This window comes from Miniopterus schreibersii, assembly GCF_964146895.1.
Source record: "Miniopterus schreibersii genome assembly, chromosome: 11".
NCBI lineage: Eukaryota > Metazoa > Chordata > Mammalia > Chiroptera > Miniopteridae > Miniopterus > Miniopterus schreibersii.
In genome coordinates, this window is record NC_138111.1 from 71,194,228 (window position 1) to 71,216,374 (window position 22,147).

The 22,147-nt window shown below is 39.7% G+C and overlaps 2 protein-coding genes across 4 annotated transcripts in view; one reads left to right on the top strand and one right to left on the bottom strand.

Annotated features, from left to right (window-relative positions):
- The window catches only part of CENPP (centromere protein P), a 215,107-nt gene that overhangs the window by 121,939 nt on the left and 71,021 nt on the right, over nt 1-22,147 (top strand). The gene's annotated exons all lie outside the window — the stretch shown is intronic.
- Nucleotides 20,076-22,147, bottom strand: part of ECM2 (extracellular matrix protein 2) — a 35,312-nt gene continuing 33,240 nt past the window's right edge. For both annotated transcript variants that reach the window (XM_081150844.1, XM_081150845.1), the window contains exon 10: nt 20,076-21,259. In XM_081150844.1, coding sequence (XP_081006970.1) covers nt 21,091-21,259 — 169 coding nt within the window. In that variant the 3' untranslated portion in view covers nt 20,076-21,090. The remainder of the gene's footprint in view (nt 21,260-22,147) is intronic.

Here is a 22,147-nt window from a genome sequence, read left to right on the forward strand (position 1 = left end):
CAGGATGGGGAACCTTTTTTCTGCCAAGGGCCATTTGGATATTTATAACATCATTCGCTGGCCATATAAAATTATCAACTTAAAAATTAGCTGTGAAGAAAAGCTGCTAGATTTATTGAATTTCAAGTCCCGCCTGCGGTTGCCTTGACAGGGCCAGACCCAGTGATTGTGCGGGCCTTACACGGCCCTCCAGACACTCTCCACCCCTGCTCTAGGGGTTCTGTAGAGGTGACCTAATTCTTTTCCAGCATGTTTGTTATTTTTATTGTTTGATTTTTGCCTTATCAGGCTTTGATCTAAATATTAGAGAATTACTTTTACTATATCAAACATTATTGTTAGGAATTATGAATAACCACATTATTACATGGTAAACAAGAAAACAAATTACAAAACCAAAAAAGTAATAATTTCTGTGTTAATATTTTATAAACACAGACATGGATTACTATAAAAGGAACTTCTACACAAGTTTCTTGCATGGCCCAGTATATTTGAACCATGTAAATATAAAAATAAATTACTTAAGCCAAGCTCACATGTAATTTCTAAGACCCTTTCCTGACCACCTCCTACTCTAGAAATGGAGTGGTCCAAGCCCAAACAAATGAGCTGGGAAAGACCTGAGAAATCATCTCATTCAAATTAAGAATCCAATGGTTGTGGATTAGGGGTGACTGTGGCCACATGGGATGCCCTCCCGAGCTCAGTATCACTCAGGTAATTGAGCTTTGTGGTGGTCAGCAGCCAGTATCTGGGGCTCCTCCTTTTCTGCTCTCACCTAAGTACACTGGAGTGGACTGTGTAACAGTCTCATGTAGCAGTAGCTACAAGGAATCTGTTCGTCTGTTTGTTCATTGTGAACGGTGTAAGTGCTATGGAGAAAAGTGGGGTGGGGAGTGGGGATCAGTCGTTAGAGAAGCCCTAAGGGATGTGTGGGAGCATGCCTTGCAAATAAATACCTAGTTTAAGAATGTTCTAGGCCATTGAACCCTAGGATATAAATAGCATATGTTCTTTATGCATAACATAAAGGTTGTATATAGCAGGCATTCACAGATTTCTGAAAGGAATGGATGGTCATGATTTCCTGATGGATGGTCATGATTTCCTGGGTGGTTTTGAATGTTCAAGTATCCCTTATGGTGGGCTAGGTTCTGTGGTTTATAATGAATTGACTTTATACTGTAGGTCATGACCCATGGGCGGTATTGAGTCTGCAGATGTGTTTTATTTGGAGCATATGGTATTTTAAAAAACCAGGACATTTTATATGAAATCCAAATTTACAGAGTATCTTTAAAACTCAAGCTGACAAAGTCAGTTCTTAATTCCTGTGCATTTCCAGCATTTGGTTGAGCTCATGGCAGGACCTCCTTTAGATGGGCTCTTGGTCTCTGCTTCTTAGCCTCCCCTCCCTTCTCTGCCCCTGTGCAGTTGAGGACTTGCTTCTGCGATATGCAGGCCAAGGGAGATTTCTCTCTGAAAATGAACTTATGCTATAAATTGTCATTTAAAATGAATTAAGTTTATGAAGAATGAAGGACTTATACAGTTTAATTTGTAATATTGTGTAGGTGTCAAATGTTTTTAAATAATGCCTCAAAAGTCAGTTTGCTTTGAAGAATGGGTACAGGTAATGGTTTTGTTTTATATAAATTGCCCAGTTCTTTCCACAGAGAAGATTTGAAAGAAGATATGTGTGTTTAGGGACTGTTTCCCACTAGGAGGACCAGGTCAGAGCCAGGAGAATGTGGGTTGTGCCTGAAACATCTCATTGTACCAACAGGCATGAAAATGCACAGAGATTACTGCAGATGTGTGAACAGAACATAGGAACCAATATGAAGGTAGTTTGAGCACCGCAGAAAGAATAAGGATGGCAGTGTATTGTAACATGCCAGATGCAAAATCTTTTTTATAATAGCAGAGAAAAGATGGCCCAAAGAGCCAGAGCTTCTATAGAAGCACGCCAACTAATGCATCCAGAGGAACATAGAGTGGAAAACCACCACTGTGGCTCCATCTCCCTCAGAGCATGCACAAGAATCATCCCATGAGTGCATGAGTAAGTGGAACAAGATTGATGTTTCTCTCGCTCTAAAATCAATAAATAAAAATTTAAAAAAGAAAATTGCCTCTGTGTAACCTCCAGTATAGTCATTGATTTAGGCAAAGATAATCAGTGGAAGCTAAAACCACTAAGGGAAAGGTTATTGAATGGCAAGATATTCACAGAGATCCAAAGTCTTACCTTGCAGATTATTTCTTAATTACAAGAGCATAAAGGGACCACCTTAACTAAATGTCTCAGCATCACCACTAGGGCAGCCCGGCATTGAGCCTCCTGATATGATGCAAAAGGAAGTATATGACATTACCTATGCAAGATTCTTTCCAAAAATATCTTAACTAAATTTAATCTTGAGGGCACAACCAGACAAATGCAGATTAGGGGACATTCTACAAGATAGCTGACTTGGACCCTTCAACAAAGCAGAGGTGTGAGGCACTTGCACAGGCCAGGGAATGCTGCTCTAGGTTAGAGAAGACTTATGGGCCAGGATGTGAGCGTTGATTAGATCCTGAGTTATACACACAGACACAGAAATTTAGGACATTGTTGGAATAATTGGGGGAATCTGAATATAGACTGTATGGCAGGTGATACTTAATCAATGTTAAATTTCTTGGGTTTCATGGGAGAGGATGTGATCATGGTTATGTAAGAAAATGTTCTTGTTCTTAAAAGATTCATAGGCAACTTCCATTCAGATGGTCCAGGCCCTGTCCCCTGCAAATACATATGTATGTATGTATAGATATATAGATACGGATATGGAAAGAGAGAGAAAATGAATGTGAAAAAAATATTAATTGGTGAATGTAGGTGAAGACTATAGAGATGTTCATTGTATTATTATTTTAACTTTTTTAGGGTCTTAAAAATATTCCTAAATAAATGGGGGAATAAATGCTTAATAATTGTTGGAAATGAGGCAGTTTGCCTTAAGTTAATTTTAACTCTTTGATGTATCCTTAACTCTAATTAAATTTTTACATGTAGAATTTATGTTAATTAAGGAGTTACCTTAGAAGGAATTCTTACTAGTTAAATTTGCCTTTCAGACAGTGTGCATATAAATTTGGTAATTGTGAATGAACATAACTCCCAGCTTACTCAAAACAAATGAACCTCCATCAGATTGTAACTTGTAAAAATATTTGCTTATGGTGAGCACACAGTGTAATATACAGATCATGTATCATAGAAATGTACACTTGAAACTTATATGATCCTGTTAACCAATGTCACCCAAATAAATTTAAAATTTTTAAAAAAGATTTGCTTGTGCCCTAGCCAGTTTGGCTCAGTGGTTAGAGTGTCCGCCTGCGGACTGAAGGGTCCTGGGTTCGATTCCAGCCAAGGGCCTATACCTTGGTTGCAGGCTTGATCCCTGGTCCTGTTTGGAGTGAGTATAGGAGGCAACCAATCGATGTGTCTCTCTCACAACAATGTCTCTCTCTCTCTCTCTCTCTTTCTCTGTCTCTCCCTCTCTTTCTCTGTCTCTCCTTTTCATTCTTTCTGAAAAGCAATGGCAAAAATATCCTCGTGTGAGGATTTGAAAAAAAAAAAGGATTTGCTTGCATGAGCTGATAGTTTAATGTAAGTTTATTTGACCACGGAGATTGTGTTACTTAGGAACAGACAATGATATTTTAATAACATCATGTATTTCTTTCCAAACTAATATGTGTTTAGTGCAATCACGTGTTATTTTTAATACAATCTACTTTCTCTTGTGTGGACTCACATTTTGTGCAAAGGGAAAAATGTGCTAGACTGAGTTTTTATTTTATCCATGTTCATGGAGAAGATTAAACATAGCTTCAGAGAAGAAATAGTCTTGCTTTGATTTTCAGTTGTGTGATCACTAAGCTCTTCACCAAGTTAGAAATACTCTCTGCAAATAACTGTGACAGAAGGAATTCCGCATGGCTTGTCTCACTGCTGTTGAGCATGTGGAAGCTCAGACTCGTGGAATCATTCCCCAGTGTCGTTTAAGACGCATAGGACTGAATGTGCACTAACAAGTGGCTACACTGTTTATAGTATGTTTTAGTTTTCCTGAAAATTTTTTATAAATGCCTCTGGATCTCTTGGATTAGGTTCAGTCACAGGGTCATTAGTAATGAAATAATTGAGCTCCCCAGGAAAACCATGTGCCCAGAGCATGCTGCACCTGCTACAGAACAGGAAGGCCAAGACCTACTCTACCCCTGTGCACCCCGGTGGGTTATCTCAGAGGTGGGGATCTATCTTCAGGGCAGGTTTATTGATCAAATACTCTTTTAGTTTATCTGGCTTCTTAAATACAGCTTTTAACCTGTTTTAGTTGTTGAAAGTAATCATTTATTATAAGTCATATTTACTTTTCTTTCCAGTAATCAGATTTTTGTTTGTTTGTTTGTTTTTAAAATCTGCTCCTAAACTATTCGTGTGTCTATGACAGGTGTAGTTTAGACTCTGTGTTATAGTTTTACTTTGCATTTGTGGAGCCTCTGCTCGAGCACATTGATGCAGGGGACTGGCACGCAGCAGGCTCCCACTGTCCCTTTCCTCATGTGGTCGGCCCATTCGTTTTCCCACTGTATTTCACAGTCTAAGGAATCAGTTTCCTTGAATAATTAACATCTTACTGTATTAAGCGTCCTGGCAGCCTCGAGCAAGTCACTGAAACTTGTTGCCTGCTGGTTTCCCAGTACCTGTCGGTGAAGGAAGGCATGGACACTCACCTTATCTGACATGGACCCCTGCCCGGCACTGTCATGGACATCACCTCATTTAACCTTCCCAGTAGCCTCAGGAGATAGATGTTGTTCCCCCAGTTCAATGGGTGTGGCAAACTAGAAATCAGTCTAACTTGGCCAAGTCCCCAGCGAATAAGGGTTCCAGTTCAGAACCACAGTGCTCATTCTTGTTGAACTACAAGACACGACCCACCCGTTCCATAGACTTCCAGGGTGTAAGGGCCCCCAACTCATCTGGTATAAGTTAGATCTGGCCAGAAACTCTGACTCTTTTTACGGGTACTTTTAATATTTTTGAATTTTAAGCTGACCAAGGATCTGAATTCACATTCAGCTGTGGACAGAGGGGAATAGTTGTCATCAATCTGTAAATACTTCTGCTATGAGGAAACTTTCTGTTTTCTAAATAAGGGAAAGTGGTGGAATGGATATCAGAGGGTTTCACCCGGCCCTTTGAGGTTTCATTTCAACAGCAGAATTTGAGTATTTCATTCTTTTATGTCAGCATCTGTGAACCTAGTAATCCATGGTGTGTTTAAATGATGGCTTTGGGAGACATAGTCAGGGTTGCTATTATGCAGAACAGTCAGTGACTCCTAAGTATTACCAGTGGTCAAAGTGTGACTTGTCCACAAAATATGCTCTGTGCTTTCTGATGTTCATACCAGGCAATATATATATATATATATATATTTAAATGTCTTTATTGATTTCAGAGAGAGAGAAAAGGAGGGAGAGAGAGAGAAGCATCAATGATGAGAGAGTCATTGATCAGCTGCCTTTTCCCCCGAGCCCTCAACCTGGGCATGTGCCCTGACTGGGAATCGAACCCCAATCACCTGGGTCCTAGGTCGACACTCAACTGCTGAGCCACGCCCAGCCAGGCCATACCAGGCAATATTAATAAATGGAAATTATTTGTTATTAATTTTATGACTTTATAAGTCTTTTTCAGTTCAGCTTCTCACTTTTCCTTTACAAGTCTTTAAAATGTGCAGATTCCTTTTTGTTTTGTTTAGAAGCAGTGTTCACATCAACTTTGATCAACTTAAGAGCTGATTCAGTTTAAACTAGGGGATCAACAGTCATTTTAGCACCTACTTTGTGCACAGAATACAGTGATCCAAGGAATGAATTGTCTCTGTTCTAAGTTTTACAGTTTTATGGGAGAAACAAGATACAGCAGGTCTTAGAATAATGCCCTTTCATTCAGTGTTTCAGCGTTGATGAGTTGCTGTAGGAACTTAACTCTTGTTTATATCAATTAGCCTATGGTAAAATTGGTATTGTTAAACACGGGTTAGTTTAACGTCACAGAACCTATCAACCACGTTAACTGAGGACTTGCTATATGCCCCCCACCTGTCTATTGTGCAACACCTCACATATGCAAAGAAATAATCAATACAGATCTGTTACCATGGTGGTGGCACAGACACTGAGTGCCAATGGAGGAGGGGTGCTTCCCCAGGAGCCAGGCTTCTAGGCACAGCTTGTCTTGTGCCCTGGAAGCTCTGTGAGGCCAGCTCACAGCTCGGGTCACATGGATACTCGAAGTGCACTTAGCTCCTTCACTCCCTGGACATTGGGGGCTGGTGCCCATTAGGTCACAGCTCTCCAGTGCTTCTTCAGTGCCTCTCAGTGTACATCCTTACCTGCGGATGCCACTGCAGCTGCATGCATTTGTCTTTCCCACTCTTCCTGTCCTCCTGCCTGAAACCCAACTTCAACATATTCTTGCCCAAAGTTTCCCTTTCTCTCAGCCTCTCAGCATCACCTCTGAGACTCAGAGCAGTTCTTCACTTGGGCTCCCTTTTACTCTCAGGTGTTTCTTTAGAAGTCTTTGTCATACCTATTCCTGCTTGTTCCTTCTCTCATCTGTGCTGTGTGGGTCCCACATACTGTTTCTAGATTATTGCAGTGGCAGATTTTTTTCCTGAAACCATTGTTTTCATGACACATTTCCCCCTTCCTAGTATGTGAGGGGTGGTCTGCATATCTCATCACAGTAAGTCTGGTCTCTCTTGAACTTCCAAGCCTTCCTGACTTCTTACTTCTTACATTGTCTCTTAACCAGTGAACCTCAACTCTGCATGGCACACACCTCTCATTAATCATTCCCTCCCCCTCAACAGATCCAAATCCTATTTCATGCCCTGCTCAAGCCTGTTGAGTTTTTTTCTCCTTTCAACTGCATGTATGTGTTACATGATTCAGTGATAATTATTTCCTGTATTATACTACAGGTTTCCTTTGTTACTCCTGATCTACATTTGACAATTTAGGGAAACCATTTTTGCCTGCAGCAAAAGGCACTGTGCTTAACACAATGTGTGCCACCAGTAAAATTTTGGGGTTTTATGGTTTTGAGTCTTACATTTAAGTCTGAAATCCATTTTGAGTTTATTCTTATATATGATGTTGAGGGTATTGCATTTATGTTCTTCAAGGATATTGACCTTTAGTTTTTTTTCTTTGTAGTGTTTTCTTTTTTTTCTGGTTTTGGAATTAGGATGGTGCTGGCCTAGTAAAATGAGGCTGGGAGTCTTCCCTCTTGAATTTTTTGGAATAGTTTGAGGATAATTGGTGTTCTTCTTTGAATGTTTGGTAAACATTGTCTGTGCAGCCATCTGCTCCAGGGCTTTGTTTTTTGGAAGTTTTTTGACTACTGCTTTGATTTTATTAGTTGTGATCAGTCTGTTCAGATTTTCTGTTTTTGATTCAGTTTTGGAAGATCGTATGTTTCTAGGAATTTATCCATTTTTTTTCATATTGTCCAATTTGTTGGCACATAGCTGCTCATAGTATTTTCTTACAGTCCTTTGTATTTCTGTGGTGTCAGTTGTTCCTTCTCTTTGATGTCTGATTTTATTTATTGATTCTTGTCTCTCTTTTTTTTTTGGACAAGTCTGGTTAAAGTTTTGTCAGTCTTATTTATCTTTTCAAAGAACCAGCTCTTGGTTTCACTGATCTTTTGTTTTATTTTGTCTTTAGACTCTATTTTTTTCCCCGGTCTGATCTTTATTATTTTCTTTCTTTTACTCCCTTTGGGTTTTGTTTATTCTTTTTTTAGTTCCTTTAGGTGTAGGGTTAGAGTGTTTATTTGATGTATTTTTTGTTTCTTGAGATAGGCCTGTAATGCTATAAATTTTCCTATTCGGACTGCTTTTACCGTGTGTGTAGATTTTGGGTTGTTGTGTTCCCACTTTTGTCTTCAGGTATCTTTTGATTTCTTGATCTCATTGTTAACCCATTTATTGTTCAGCAACATGTTATTTAGTCTCCATGTGTATGTGTTTATTTCAGTTTTTCTTGTAATTGATATCTAGTTTCACACCATTGTGCTCAGAGAAGATGCTTGATAGGATTTCAGTCTTCTTAAATTTATTCAGACTTGTTTTGTTTCCTAACATATGATCTATCCTAGAAAATGTTTCATGTGCACTTGAATATACACTCTGCTGCTTTGGGGTGAAAAGCTCTGAAGATATTCACTAAATCTTTCTGGTTTCGTGTGTCATTTAAGACTGCTATTTCCAAGCTGATTTTGCTGTCTGGAAGATCTATCCATTGATATCAATGGGGTGTTAAAATCCCATTATGATAGTATTACTGTCTATCTCTCCCTTTATGTCCATCAAGATTTGATTCATATATTTAGGTGCTCCTATATTGGGTACATAAATATTTACAAGGGTTATATCCTCTTGTTGGATTGATCCCTTTATGTAGTGAGAGAAATATCGATGTGAGAGAGAAGTAATATCCATCGGTTGCATATGCGCCCCGACTGGTGATCGAACCCACAACCTAGGTAGGTTCCCTCACCAGAAATCGAACCCATAACCTTTTGTGTATGGGACGATGCTCCAACCAATTGAGCCACCAGGACTATACCTTTGTTTTAAAGTCTATTTGGTGTGATAAAATATTGCTACCTCAGCTTTTTTGTTGCTGTTTTTGTTTATTTAAAAAATATATTTTTATTAATTTAAGAGAGAGGAAGGGTGAGGGAAAGAGAGATAGAAACATTAGTGATGAGAGAGAATCATTGATTGGCTGCCTCCTACACACTCCCTGCTGGGGATCGAGTTCAGAACCCATGCATGTGACCCAATTGGGAATCGAACTGAGATCTCCTGGATCATAGGTTAATGCTCAACCACTGATCCATGCTGGCTAGGTCGCCCCAGCTTTTTTCTTTAATTCCATTTGCATGAAATATATTTTTCCATCCCTTCACTCGCAGTCTGTGTGTATCTTTTGTTCTGAGATGGGTCTCTTGTAGACAACTTGTGTGTGTGTTTGTGGGGGGGGGGGGGCTCTTGTTTTCATATCCACTGAGCTATCCTATGCCTTTTGACTGGAGCATTTCAGCCATTTACATTTAAGATATTTATTGATAGGTACATATTTATTGCCATTTTATTCTTTTTCTTGTTAAGGAAATCCCTTTAACATTTCTTGTAATACTGTTTTTGTCTTGTCTGGGAAGCTCTTTCTTTCCCCTTTAATTTTAAATGATAGCCTTGGTGGGTAGAGTAGTCTTGCTTGTGGGTCCTTGCTTTTAATATTTGACTTTTTCTTGTCAATCCCTTCTGGCCTAAAGTATTTCTACTGAGAAATCAGCTGATAGTCTTATGGGAGCTCCCTTGTAGGTAACTGACTGACTGTCTTTGGCTGCTTTATAGATTCTCTGTCTTTAACCTCTGTTACTTAAGCTTGTTCGGGAATCTCTGTGTTTCCTGGACTTGAGTGTCTTCTTTTTTTAACCAGGTTAGGGAAGTTTTCAGTCATTATTTTTTCAAATAAGTTCTTTTTACTTACTAATTTTTTATTGTTGATAGTATTGCCAGTGTTCCCCTTTGCCTCCCTCCACCCAGCACCCATGCATCATCCATGTACTTGGACCTATTTGTTCGTCATTAACTTTGTTCATTAGATTCCACATATAAGTGAGATGATGCCATGTTTGCTTTCTCTGCCTGGCTTATTTGCCTTACTATAATATTCTCTAGGTCTACCCATGCTGCCTCAAAGGGTAAGCGAGCCTCCTTTACAGCTGCACAGTATCCCATGGTGTGAATGTCCCACAGCTTTTTATCCACTCATCTACTGGTGGGCACTTGGGCTGCATCCAGATCTTAGCTACTGTAAACAACACTGCTATGAACACAGGGGAGCATATATTCTTTCTAATTAGTGTTTCAAGATTCTTAGGATATATTCCCAGAAATGGGTTTGCTGTGTCAAACAGCAGTTCCATTTTTAATTTTTTGAGGAAACTCCATACTGTTTTCCACAGTGCCTATACCAGTCTGCATTCCCACCAGCAGTGGACTAGGGTCCCCTTTTCTTCACACCCTCGCCAGCACTTGTTGTTTGTTGATATATTGATGGAGCCATTCTGACAGGTGTGAGGTGATACCTCATTGTAGTTTTAATTTCCATCTCTCTGATGATTTGATTAGTGACGTTGAACAGTTTTTTCCATGTCTCTTGGCCATCTGTATGTCCTCTTTGGAGAAGTGGTCATTGAGATCCTTTGCCTATTTTTTAATTGGATTCTTTGTCTTTTTGTTGAATTGTAATAGTTCTCTATATATTTGGAAAAGTAACCACTTATTAGATGTATCATTGACGAATATGTTCTCCATTCATTAGACTCCCTTTTCTTTTCTTTTTTAAATCCTCACCCAAGGATATTTTTTTCATTGGTTTTTAGAGAGAGTTGAAGGGAGGGAGGAGGGGGAGAGAGGGAGAGAGGAAAACATCAACGTGAGGGAGACACATCAGTTGGTTGCCTCCCAGTGTGCCCCGACCAGGGCCAGGGATCAAACCTGCATCCAGTGTACATGCCTTAACCGGGAATTGAATCCATGACCCTTCAGTTGGTGGCCTGACACCGTAACCACTGAGCAAAACCAGCCAGTGCACTTCCCTTTTCATTTTGATGATGGTTTCTTCTGCTGTGCAGAGCTTTTTAGTTTGATATAGTCCCATTTATTTATTTTCTCCTTTGTTTCTCTTGCCATAGGAGATATATTGGCAAAAATTCTTCTATGTGAGATGTTTGAGATTTTACTGCCTGTGCTTTCTTTCAGGATTTTTATGGTTTGGTGACTTACGTTAAAGTCTTTAATCCAGTTTGAGTTTATTCTTATGTATGGTGTAAATAGTGGTGTATTTGAATTTTATCTTTTTTTGCATGTACCTGTCCAATTTTCACACATTTATTGAAGAGACTGTTTTTACTCCCTTGTATGCTCTTGCCTCCTTTGTCAAATATTAGTTGACTGTAATGGCTTGGGTTGTCGTCTGAGGTCTCTATTCTGTTTTATTCGTCTATGGGCCTCTTCTTGTGCCAGTACCAGGCTGTTTTGATTACATGGATTTGTACTATAGTTGTGGTCCCTCCAACTTCATTCTTCTTTCTCAAGATTGCTGTGGCTTTTGGGGATCTTTCTTGGTTCCATACAAATTTTTGGATTATTTGTTCTAGATCTGTGAAATACGCCATTGGTATTTTAATAGGGATTGTGTTGAATCTGTAGATTGCTCTGGGAAGTATGGACATTTTAATGATGTTATTAATTCATCAAATCTATGAACACAGTATTAGCTCCCACTTGTTTGTATCTTCCTCTATTTCTTTTTTCAATGTCCTATCGTTTTCTGAGTACAGGTCTTTTACCTCCTTGGTTAAGTTTATTCCTAGATATCTTTTTGTTGTTGTTGTTGCAGTGGTAAATGGGATTTTTTTAAAGTTCCTGTTTTGAGAGTTATTGATATATAAAAATTGATATATTTTATATATATAAAAATGCCTTGATTTCTGGATGCTAATTTGTAACCTGCTCTTTTGCTGGATTCATTTTTTAAATCTAATAGTTTTTTCTTGGAGTCTTTATTTAGGATTTTTGTTCTGTGTACAGTATCATGTCATCTGCAAATGACAGTTTTACTTCCTCCTTTCCAATTGGGATGCCTTTTATGTTTTGTCTGATCACTGTGCCTAAGACTCCAGTGCTATGTTGAATAAGAGTGGTGAAAGCAGACAACCTTGTCTTAAGGGAAACACTTTTAGTTTTTCCCACTGAGTATGATGTTGGCTGTAGGTTTGTCATGTGTGGCCTTTATTATGTTGAGGTATGATCCCTCTGTTCCCACTTTGCTGAGAGTGTTTATCAAAAATGGGTGCTGGATTTTTTCAAATGCTATTTTTTTGTCAATTATGTAATTTTTGTTCTTCGTTTTGTTTATGTGATGTATCACATTTATTGATTTGTGAATATTGTACCAGCCTTTAATCCCAAGAATAAATCCCACTTGGGCATGGTGTATGATCTTTTTAATGTATTGCTGGATCTGACTTGATAATATTTGGTTGAGGATTTTAGCATCTATGTTCATCAGGGATATTGGCCTGTAGTGTTCTTTCTTTGTAGTGTCTTTATTTGGTTTTGGAATTAGGATAATGCTTGCCTCATAATAAGTGCTTGGAAATCTTCCTTTCTCTTGAATTTTTTGGAATAGCTTGAGGTGGATAGGGGTTAGCTCTTCTTTGAATGTTTGGTAAAACTCACCTGTGAAGCCCTCCTATCCAGGACTTTTGTGTGCTGGATGTTTTTTGATTGCTGCTATTATTTCATTAGTTGTTATTGGTCTATTCAGCTTTTCTGATTCTTCATGATTGAATTTTGGAAGATTGAATGTTTTCAGGAATCTGTCCTTTTTGGCCAGGGTTTTCCAGTTGTCATATAGATGTTCATAGTATTTTCCTATAATCCTTTGTGTTTCTGTGGTGTCAGTTGTTACCTTGTCTCTTTCATTTCTGATTTTAATTTTTTGGGTCCTCTCTCTTTGTTTCTTGATGAGCCTGGCTAGAGTTTCATCAATGTTGTTTGTCTTTTCAAAGAACCAGCCCTTGGTTTCATTGATATTTTGAATTTTTGTTTGTTTTTTAGTGTCTGTAATTTATTTCCTCACTTCTACTTCCCCTGGGCTCTTCTTGCTGTTCTCGTTCTAATTTTTTTAGTTGTAGGGCTAAATTGTTTATTTGAGCTTTTTCTTGTTTCTTGAGGCAGGCCTGCAATGCTATGAACTTCCCTCGAAGGACTGCTTTCACTGTGCCCCACAGATTTGGGTTTTTGTGTGTGCATTTTCACCCGTTCTCAGGAAGTCTTTGATTTCTCTCGATCTCATTGGTAACCCGTTCACTGTTTAAAACATGCTGTTTATCCTCCATGTGCTTGAGGGTTTTATTGTTGCTGATTCCTAGTTTCATGCCCTTGTGGTCTGAGAAGATGCTTGATATGATTTCAACTTCCTGAACTTGTAGAGACTTATTTTGTGCCCTAACATGTGGTCTGTCTTTGAGGATGTTCCATGTGCACTTCAGAAGAACATGTATTCTGCAGCTTTGGGACGAAATATTCTGTAAATGTCAGTTAAATCCATCTGATTTTGTGTGCTTTTTAAGGTCACTGTTTCCGTGTTGAACTTTTTGTCTGAGAGATTTATCCAGTGATGTTAGTGGGGTGTTAAAGTCCCCTACTGAGACTGTATTGCTGTCAATCTCTCCCTTAAAGTCCTCCAAGAGTTTTATAATGTATTTAGGTGCTTCTGTATTGGGTGCATATATATTTACTAGGGTATTATCCTTGTGTTGGATTGATCCTCTTAGTATTATGTAGTGACCTTCTTTGTCTCTTGTTAGGGCCTTTGCTTAAAGTCTCTTTTGTCAGATACAAGTTTTGCTACCCCCACTCTTTTTTTGTTTCCATTTTTATGGAAAATTTTTTCCCATCCCTTCACTTTTACCTTGTATGAGTCTTTTGTTCTGAGGTGGGTCTCTTCTGGACAGCATTTATATGGGTCATGTTTTCCATCCATTCAGCTACCCTGTGTCTTTTGATTGGAGCATTGAATCCATTTACATTTAAGGTTATTATTGACAGGCACTTTTTTATTGCCTTTTTTATTCTTTATGCCTATGTTCCCCTTTCTCCCTTTCTATTTCTTCTTACCACAGTTCCTTTAGCATTTCTTGCATTGCCGGTTTGGTGGTAATAAACTTTTTTAGCCTTTTTTCATCTAGGAAGCTCTTTGTTTCCCCTTCAGTTTTGAATGATAGCGTTGCTAGATAGTTTTGGTTTTAGATGCTCTTCAGGCCACTCCCTTCTGGCCTGTAGTGTTTCTGTTGAGAAATCAGCTACATCCTTATGGGAACTCCCTTGTAGATCACTGACTGTCTCTCTCTTGCTGCCCTTAAGATTCCCTTTGTTTTCAAAATTTGCCATTTTAATTATGATATGTCTTTGTGTGGGACTCTCTGGGTTCATATTGCTTGGGACTCTCTGTGCCTCCTGAACTTGTGTGACCTTTTTCTTCACCAGGTTAGGGAAGTTTTCTGTCATTATTTCTTTTAACAGGTTTTCTATCCCTTGCTCACTGTCTTCTCCCTCTGGAAAGTGTGTTGTTCTGTTTGATGTCGTCTCAAGGTTCCCTTAAATTCTCCTCATGCTATTTAGGTGGGTTTTTGTTTTGTTTCGTTTTGCTGCTCTTATTGTTTATTCTACCTTTTCTTCCAAATCACTGACTCGATCCTCTGCTTCATCAAGCCTGCTTTTCATTTCTTCTGGTGTATTCTTGATGTCAGTTATAGTATTCTTCATTTCCCACTGTTTTTCATCACAGTTTCTATTTCCTTTTTCATACTGATGTAGTTCCACTAAGTTTCTTGAGTATCCCTATAACCATTACCTTGAACTCTGTGTTTGATAAATTCCTTGCCTCCATCTCATTTAGCTTTTTTTTGAGATGCCTCCTTTCATTTCAGGGTTGTTTCTTTGCCTCCCATTTTAGCTTTCTTTATGTGTTTATTTTATTTATTAGAAATACAACAGTCATAGAACTGCTGTGACTCCCAGTCTTCATGGGGTGGTCTTTTGTAGTATATGTTCTGTGGGACCCATTGGTGTGGTCTCCTTGAATTTTTTAGCTGAATGCTCTAGGACTGTCCCTTTTGTTGGTTATTTGGGCTCTCCTGTTGTAATTGGGTCTTGATTTTCTTTTCCCACTCAAGGGTGTTATCTTCTCTCAGGTGGTTTGACTGTGAGGCTCAGTCCTGACCATGTTGTTTGAGCTGTTGTACAGGCACTGGCTGAGGTTTGCTGAAGGGACAGACCTTCTAGTATGTTCTTAATCTCTTGTTCTCTCCCTTTTCCTCTGCTTCCCCTGTGATACATATGTTGTTATGCTTCATGTTGTCCCAAAGTTCCCTTAAACTCTTCTTATTTTTTTAAATTCTTTTTTTCTGCTCTAATTAGGTGATATGATCTTCTGCTTCATCTAATGTACTGTTGACTTTTCCAGTGTGTCACTCGTTTTTGATATTGTGATCTTTGTTTCTGACCCTTTTATTAAATGGGTTCTTTGTCTTTTCTTATCCTGTTGAATATCTGAGTTCTTTGAGCACCCTTATAACCTATTTTTAACTCTGGTAGATTGCTTGCCTTCATTTTGTTTCTTTCTTTTGCTGCATATTTCTTCTGTTCTTTCATTTGGGGCCTATTTCACTGTCTCTTCATTTTGGCCACCTATCTGTGTTTCTTTCTGTGTAGTAGGCGTTAGGTTGATCTGCTGTGTCTCCCTGTCTTGGTAAGATGACCTTAGGTAGTATGTGTCCTGCGAGACCCTTTGGTGTAGTCTCCCTGTTCACCGGAGCTGGGTTCTCCAGGCATGTTATTTTTGTGAGTTATGTGAGCCCTCCTGTTATAGTTGAGCCTTGATTGCTTTTGGCCCATTTGTGCATGGTGTTCACCCTCAGGCTGGCTGGCTGTGAGGCTTGACCGTGACCTCACTGTACGAGCTGCTCTGCAGGTGCTGACCGCAATAACAGAATTCACCTCAGCAGGGCCAGGACCACTCTTTGGAGATATGGTGCTTGTGGAACTGATTTGTTCTGCTCTGATGTTGTCTGAAGCCTCCAATTAGGCATGTTGGTTTTGGGGCCTCTTGGGAGGGACTCAGGTGCAGGTCAATGTCAGAGGCTGCCTGTGACTGGCCCTGAACAACCTACTTGGAGCTACAAAGCGATACACAGTTTGTGGCTGCCTCTGCCAGGCTTGTGTGTGTGTATGTGAGGAGGGCCCAGCTGTGCACCAAGGCCTGCTTCCACCCACACTGATACCAGGGGCTGGTCAGCAAAAGCCCAATGTACCCCGAGGTCCCCCTTCACCTGCTGACTGCCTGTTAGGCTCAGTCACTGAAAGAGCCTCTGGCAGTATGTGAATTGCCTGAGGTATGTTCACAGTGTGCCACACCAGGTTGAGGTAAGTGGTGTTCCCCAGAGTGATACAGATTGGAACTTGGTGCCAGTGCTGGGTCTGAGGCAAAATTCCCAGTGTACACCAAGTCTAGCTGATACCCACTGGGTGCCCACAGACCTTTGTGGTGGCTTGGGGTCTCAGGGAGTCATCAGGAGGAGGCCAGAAGAGTTTTTGGGCTGAAATAGACCAAGAATTGGCCGCGTGAAAGGAGGGCTCTGCACCAGGCGTGTGAGTGAAAAATGGTCCCCACTATAGAGCTACACAACTCAGTCTGTCCCCCTTTCTGGGATCCCCTTGAAAGCCCTAGCTCAGCAGGGCAGGGCTGCTGGGAGTTGGGAGGGTAGGGCTATTGCATTTCCCCAGACTGATGCCCTATGGAGGGGAGTGCTCTATGCAAGAAAGATGGGCAGTGAGGGACTCAGCCCAAGTATCCTGGTGGTTATTTCTTTAGCTGTCTCCCTGGAGCAACACAACCAAGTCTCTTCACACACTACTACAGTTTGCTCTGAGCCGCCCTTTCTCCATAGGAACTCAGTGTGAGTGGCTACAAACGAGATTTTGTGTGCTGACCCTTTAAGGTGGCGCCTGGGTTTCTAGCAGACTCCTGTCTCTCCCTGGTGGACAGAATTCTACCGATTTTCACAGCCACATGTTATGTGAGCGCCTCTTCCTGGCTTTGGTGCTCTGGGCTGGGGAGCCTGGCATGGGGCATCTTGCTATCAGGAGGATCCCTTGCAGCCAAGATATCCCTCCGGATTCTCACCCACCACACGTGGGTGCGGGGCCAGCCCTTTTCCTATCTCTGCCCTCCTTACCAGTCTCCACGTGGCTTCTGTAAGTCCTTGATTATAAGACTCTGTTCAGCTAGTCTTAAGTTGGTTGTTCAGGTTTATTGTTCTATATTTTAGTTGTAATTCCAGTTGGACCCTGGGTGGAGGTGAGTATAACTTTATTCCATGGCCATCTTGGATCCTCAGTCAGTATCTGTTAATTTAGGAGTAATTAACTTTGACTTTATGAGACCAACTCCTAAAGTGATTGTGGAGTCATTTGACAATGGAGAGGTTATTGTATCTTCCTCTCACCCTTTTTGGCAGCACCAGGTGCCTGGGGCCTCAAATTCAGAAGTGCACCACGCCCATTCTCAGGCATCCAGACTTTCTTCTTTGTGGACTTCAATCAGAAGATGTAGGTTAATGCCAGACTCAGCCATGTTCTTTCTGTTGCTTCTACTCACCCACCCTTGCCCCAGAGTCCTGACCTGCCTTCTCCACAGGGAGTCACAAAGTCAGGTGGGGGATGTGTGAGCCTAGTCTGTGTGCCACGCTATAGCCATCCTACCCAGCTTGTGTTCAGCTGACTGCCTTCAGGGTTTTTCAGGTCCAAGGTCAGCAGTCCTAGGTTGTACAGAACTGCTCAGGGCTGATCCCGCCCTGTGGTGCTAGCGCTCCAAAGGAACAGGCACACCAGCTAACTTTTTTTGCCAGATACAGGGTCTGGCTGCATCCAGGCAGCTGTAACCTGCAAATCTGAGAAGCATTTGCTCAGGCCAAGCTCTCCAGCCTGGATGTTGGCCAGAGAGTGAGGGAAGGACCAGGGACTTTGGTTGCATGTTCTTTGTGAATCTTAAAACTTGGTATGTGGTTTAGACAGTACCTTTTCCATTTGTTTTAGAGAAAAAAGGAGGAGCAGCGGCAGCTAGCTCCTTCTGATGGTAGCACAGCTGCTTTGTCTGAAGGGAGAGCCTTTAGGGATACTTCCTCCTCAGGGCTCCATGAACCCCTGCTGAGCCATGTTTAAAAACCAGACCTGTTCCAAACCTGTTACTTTATAATTGAGTTAAGTCAATCCCAGTGAAGCGAAATGACTGCATAATTAATCATCGGAGACCAAGATGGGCACCCAGGTATCCTGATTGCTGGTACAGTTATTTACATACGGTTCCAGGCTGTGCGTGTCTTTCACCATATCCTATCTTCAGTGCTTCTTGAAATAGTCTTATCTACAATAATCCAGTTTCAAAATTTAGAATATAGTTAGTGTTCCTTGTATATATGTGCAAAGAAGACACCACTAACATTTTCACATTATGGCTAGACCAAGGAGTTCCTTTGTATACATATGTGTTAGTAATTATAGCATAGTTCTGAAGCCAAACTGGACATCTGTGTGTGTTTTTAACATTGAATTGTGAAGAATGTTTGCTATAAGGACATTTATCACTTTTTAAAAATGTAATTAAATCTTCCTATTCAGAGCATGATGAAATTTTAACACTGAAAAAGTTCAATGCTAGATATTTTATATTTTAAGTTATAAAATCAATTTAAATAACAGCATCTTCTGACTTAAGAACAAAGCTTCCCTTAGTCATTCTGATTTTCAGCCTTCCTAGAGATTCTGCTCCGAACAGGGTGTGTCTGAGCGCACAGTAGGGTCTCGGTGTGCTCCTGGGCCTTGTGTCTCTCCAAGGTTGCCGGGAATGGCTGGGCCTTCCTGGGTTTTGTGAGGCTTGGACACTCTTGAGACTTGGGGCCTGGGGATTACCCACAGGAAGAGGGGCATAGGACCCCAACATACTTCATTGCTTCGCTAACCTGTTTACCTGCCTATTGGTTTGATTGTCTATTTGATTTCCTACTTACTGCCCCTACCACATGGTATGCTCCCAAACCAGAGACCTCATCTAATGTATTTGTTACTGTTTCTTTCTAAAACAGCCTCTGGGACACACCTGATTGAAGTCAGAATGAAACAGGAGTGCAGGAATGGTTCAGCGTCCATCTATGCTGTCCCAGGGCGCTCAGTCTGTTTGCTCCCCTTACTCAGTTTGAATCCCCTCTAACACTGATTGTTTATTGCTTAGATTGCCTTTTTCATCTTGAGGCACACATAAAGTAATTACTGAAGTTCTGCAGCACACCAAAAAAATACATGTTTTCTTGTCAGTCTGACCAAAAAAAAAGGTATAATTTTGATTCATTCACACTGGATGGCTATTGTTGTGTTGGCTGTTGTCATTTTTTGACAATCTAAGGGCAAAGAGGTTAGTGCCCCTGACTAGTCAGATATCGCATGTTTTTAAATTCTTGACGTACAACTGTTCAAAATCGCTGTCTTAAACCGTTCAGGTCTGTGCATTTATATTCACACAGCAAGAAGCACTGCACAAGGTTTCTTGTTAAATTAATGGTAACCATATCCTTTTATTTTTACCTGTCTCTGACGTTTAACTTGGCCAATTTAAATTAGTTAATGCTCCTGCATTCTGAAACTAGTTATAAATCTTAACTTTTTGTTCCATAAGGTTCTTTTTCTGTTTTTAGCCACCTAGTATAAGCCTTGACTGTTGACTGTAACATTCTTTATCACATTGTTATTCTTTCTTGTATTGCAATCTCAAAATCCTAGCTATTAAGAGAGAAGGGCTTAGAGAGAAGGGCTTAGAAAGAATAAGCTCAAATGGGTAAATTGAACTTTCTCCCGTTGCCCAGGATGACCAAGGTAGGCCCTCAGGTACCTGATTTCTGGTGTAATTATTTCCTTATGATTCCAGCATATAAGTGTCTTTAGTGCTTTTTGAAATAGTTTTATCTGTAATCATCAACTTTGGTTGAATATGCTGGTTGCTCTCAATTTTATACGAGAAGTTAGTAATAATGAGAACACACATGCAAATCACATTTCCCAGATGCTTTTCACTCTGCGGTGATCCTAACCGCCCTGTGAAGTGGCCTGGAAGGTTCCGAGGGTGGGGAGAGAACTATTGAGAGATTAGATAATTGCAGTTGAAGATTAGCGTAACCTTCAAAGGGTGCCAAGTTCCTAGTTGGGTGTTTTTCAAGACACAAAACTGATAGTAACAAGAGAAGTCAACACACTTTCTATATGTGTCTATCATAAATTATTTTAGCAATAAAGATAAAAGATCATTGCATAGTGAAAATTTTAATTATGCTTTTGATAGTGTCCAGTATATAGCGAATATTAATACCTTTTTTTTGAACTGAGTAAAAGGGTACATACACTTGAGGAAAATTAGGGGAAAGAAGATAGGTTCTAAAAATGACTGGTAAAGCAAAAATTTTCAAAAACTCATGAGTCAGGTTTACATTTGTAAGGGTGTAGTCAAGGATAATTAACTATGTTTTAAGCAAACTCCACTGCTTTCCATAAAATCTTTTGATCTTGAATAAAGAATAACAAGGGTGATCTTAATATACTGTTACACTTTTTAGATTTACAGAAAACTTTCAAAACAGTATGGAATTCATGTGTATCCTTATCCCAGCTTCCCCTGATATTAATAATCACATCAGTACCATAGTACAATTCTCAACACCAGGGAATTACATTACAGTAGTGTTTTAATTTCACGCATGTAATTGATAGAAGGAACTAAAGCTAACTCAATAATTAAGTGTATTTATATCAATAATTGTTGCAGAGGGTCTTAAAGAAAGTTAATATATTACTGTTTTAACTTTAGAATAATAGAACACTTATTCATAAATTCCACCTGTAGTTTTTTCCTGCCGTTCACTTCTTGGTCTTGTACCATAGCATACATAATTGTAAATGGATTTCAGATGTCCCCAGCTAATAGCAGTATTCACAGGTTGGTTGTAAAGGACATGCTTGTTTTGTTCCAGATCCTCCCAGTCTAGCTCAGCAGTGCATGGCATGCTATTCCCATGAGAAAAACTGTGCAGTGAGATGGCTTCTTTCTAGAGTGTGAAACTGAAACCTTTGCTAAATGTGCTAGGAAACTAAACCTTCTAGATATATTTTTGGTTGCTCATCTCTGGATCAGTGAATCAGGTGGACTAGCATAATGCTACTGAATGTAACATGGCATGATGTCTCTCTTATTCATGATAAATGCTACTACAACAAATATATAAATACAGTTTATAATTGTATTTATACAGTTATAAATGTGGAATTATGTGATATTCTGTGGTTTAAGAACAACGCTTGAGTATGATCTTATGCATGAAAATGCGTAGGGTGATACTTCTCTTGTTTTGATGTAATTGTTTTCAAGATGAAGATGTTCCAGTGCTGAGTCATCCTCTTCTTCAGCATTGCAGATTTGTTCTGGGAGAATATTCCTAAGGAAACATAGACATGACAGTCAAAATGGCCCACGTAACATTCTGCCTTCGTAATTTAGGAGAAATTTTTATATTTATTTAAAAAAATTATTTTGTTGTTAAATAAAAGTAGATCCTTTTTATATTATATACCAGAAAAAGTTTAAAATACATCAAAGATCTAAATGTGAATAGATGAAGACAACTATGTAGTAGAATACAGAAAGCACGGCCATACCCTGGGAGCAGGGGTGGTCTTCCTACTTGTGACTTAAACTAGAAGCCCTGAAAGAGCTTCTAGTAAGTTGGCTCCTGGGTGTTTTAGAGAATGCACTAAAGACAGTGGCGAAGTAGATGAAGATCTTTGCAACTTTTATCACAGATTAAGGGCTCATATACAAAGGCCTAAAAATCGGGAAGGAAGGAAGAGAAAAAAAAGCGTAAGGTAACTAGTTCACAAAAGAACAAATGAAATGATGTGTAAACATGAAAAGATGCCCAGTTTCGTTCATGACAAGAGAAATGTAAATTGAGAGTATACTGGTATACCACCCTCACCAGATTTGCTACAAAAAACGTCCAAAAGCTCATCAACATGTTCTGACAATAAGGCTGTAAAGAGCCAGATACCATTGAAAGGAATTCACTACAGGTAGAGCCCCATCCAAAGGATTTACATTATCTAGCAAAACTACAGGTGCATTTTATCACCCAGCAATCCCACTTTTAGGAATCTGTACCAAAGTTAGACTGGAAAAATACAAAACAATTGAACAAAGTTATGCATTGTGACATTTGTAGTAGTAAAAGAATGGAAACAGTAAAATTCCTATCAATAAGGAACGGGTTGAATTACATCTGAAAAGTGCAATACTATTCAGTTGTAAGAAGAAATTCTTTATATAC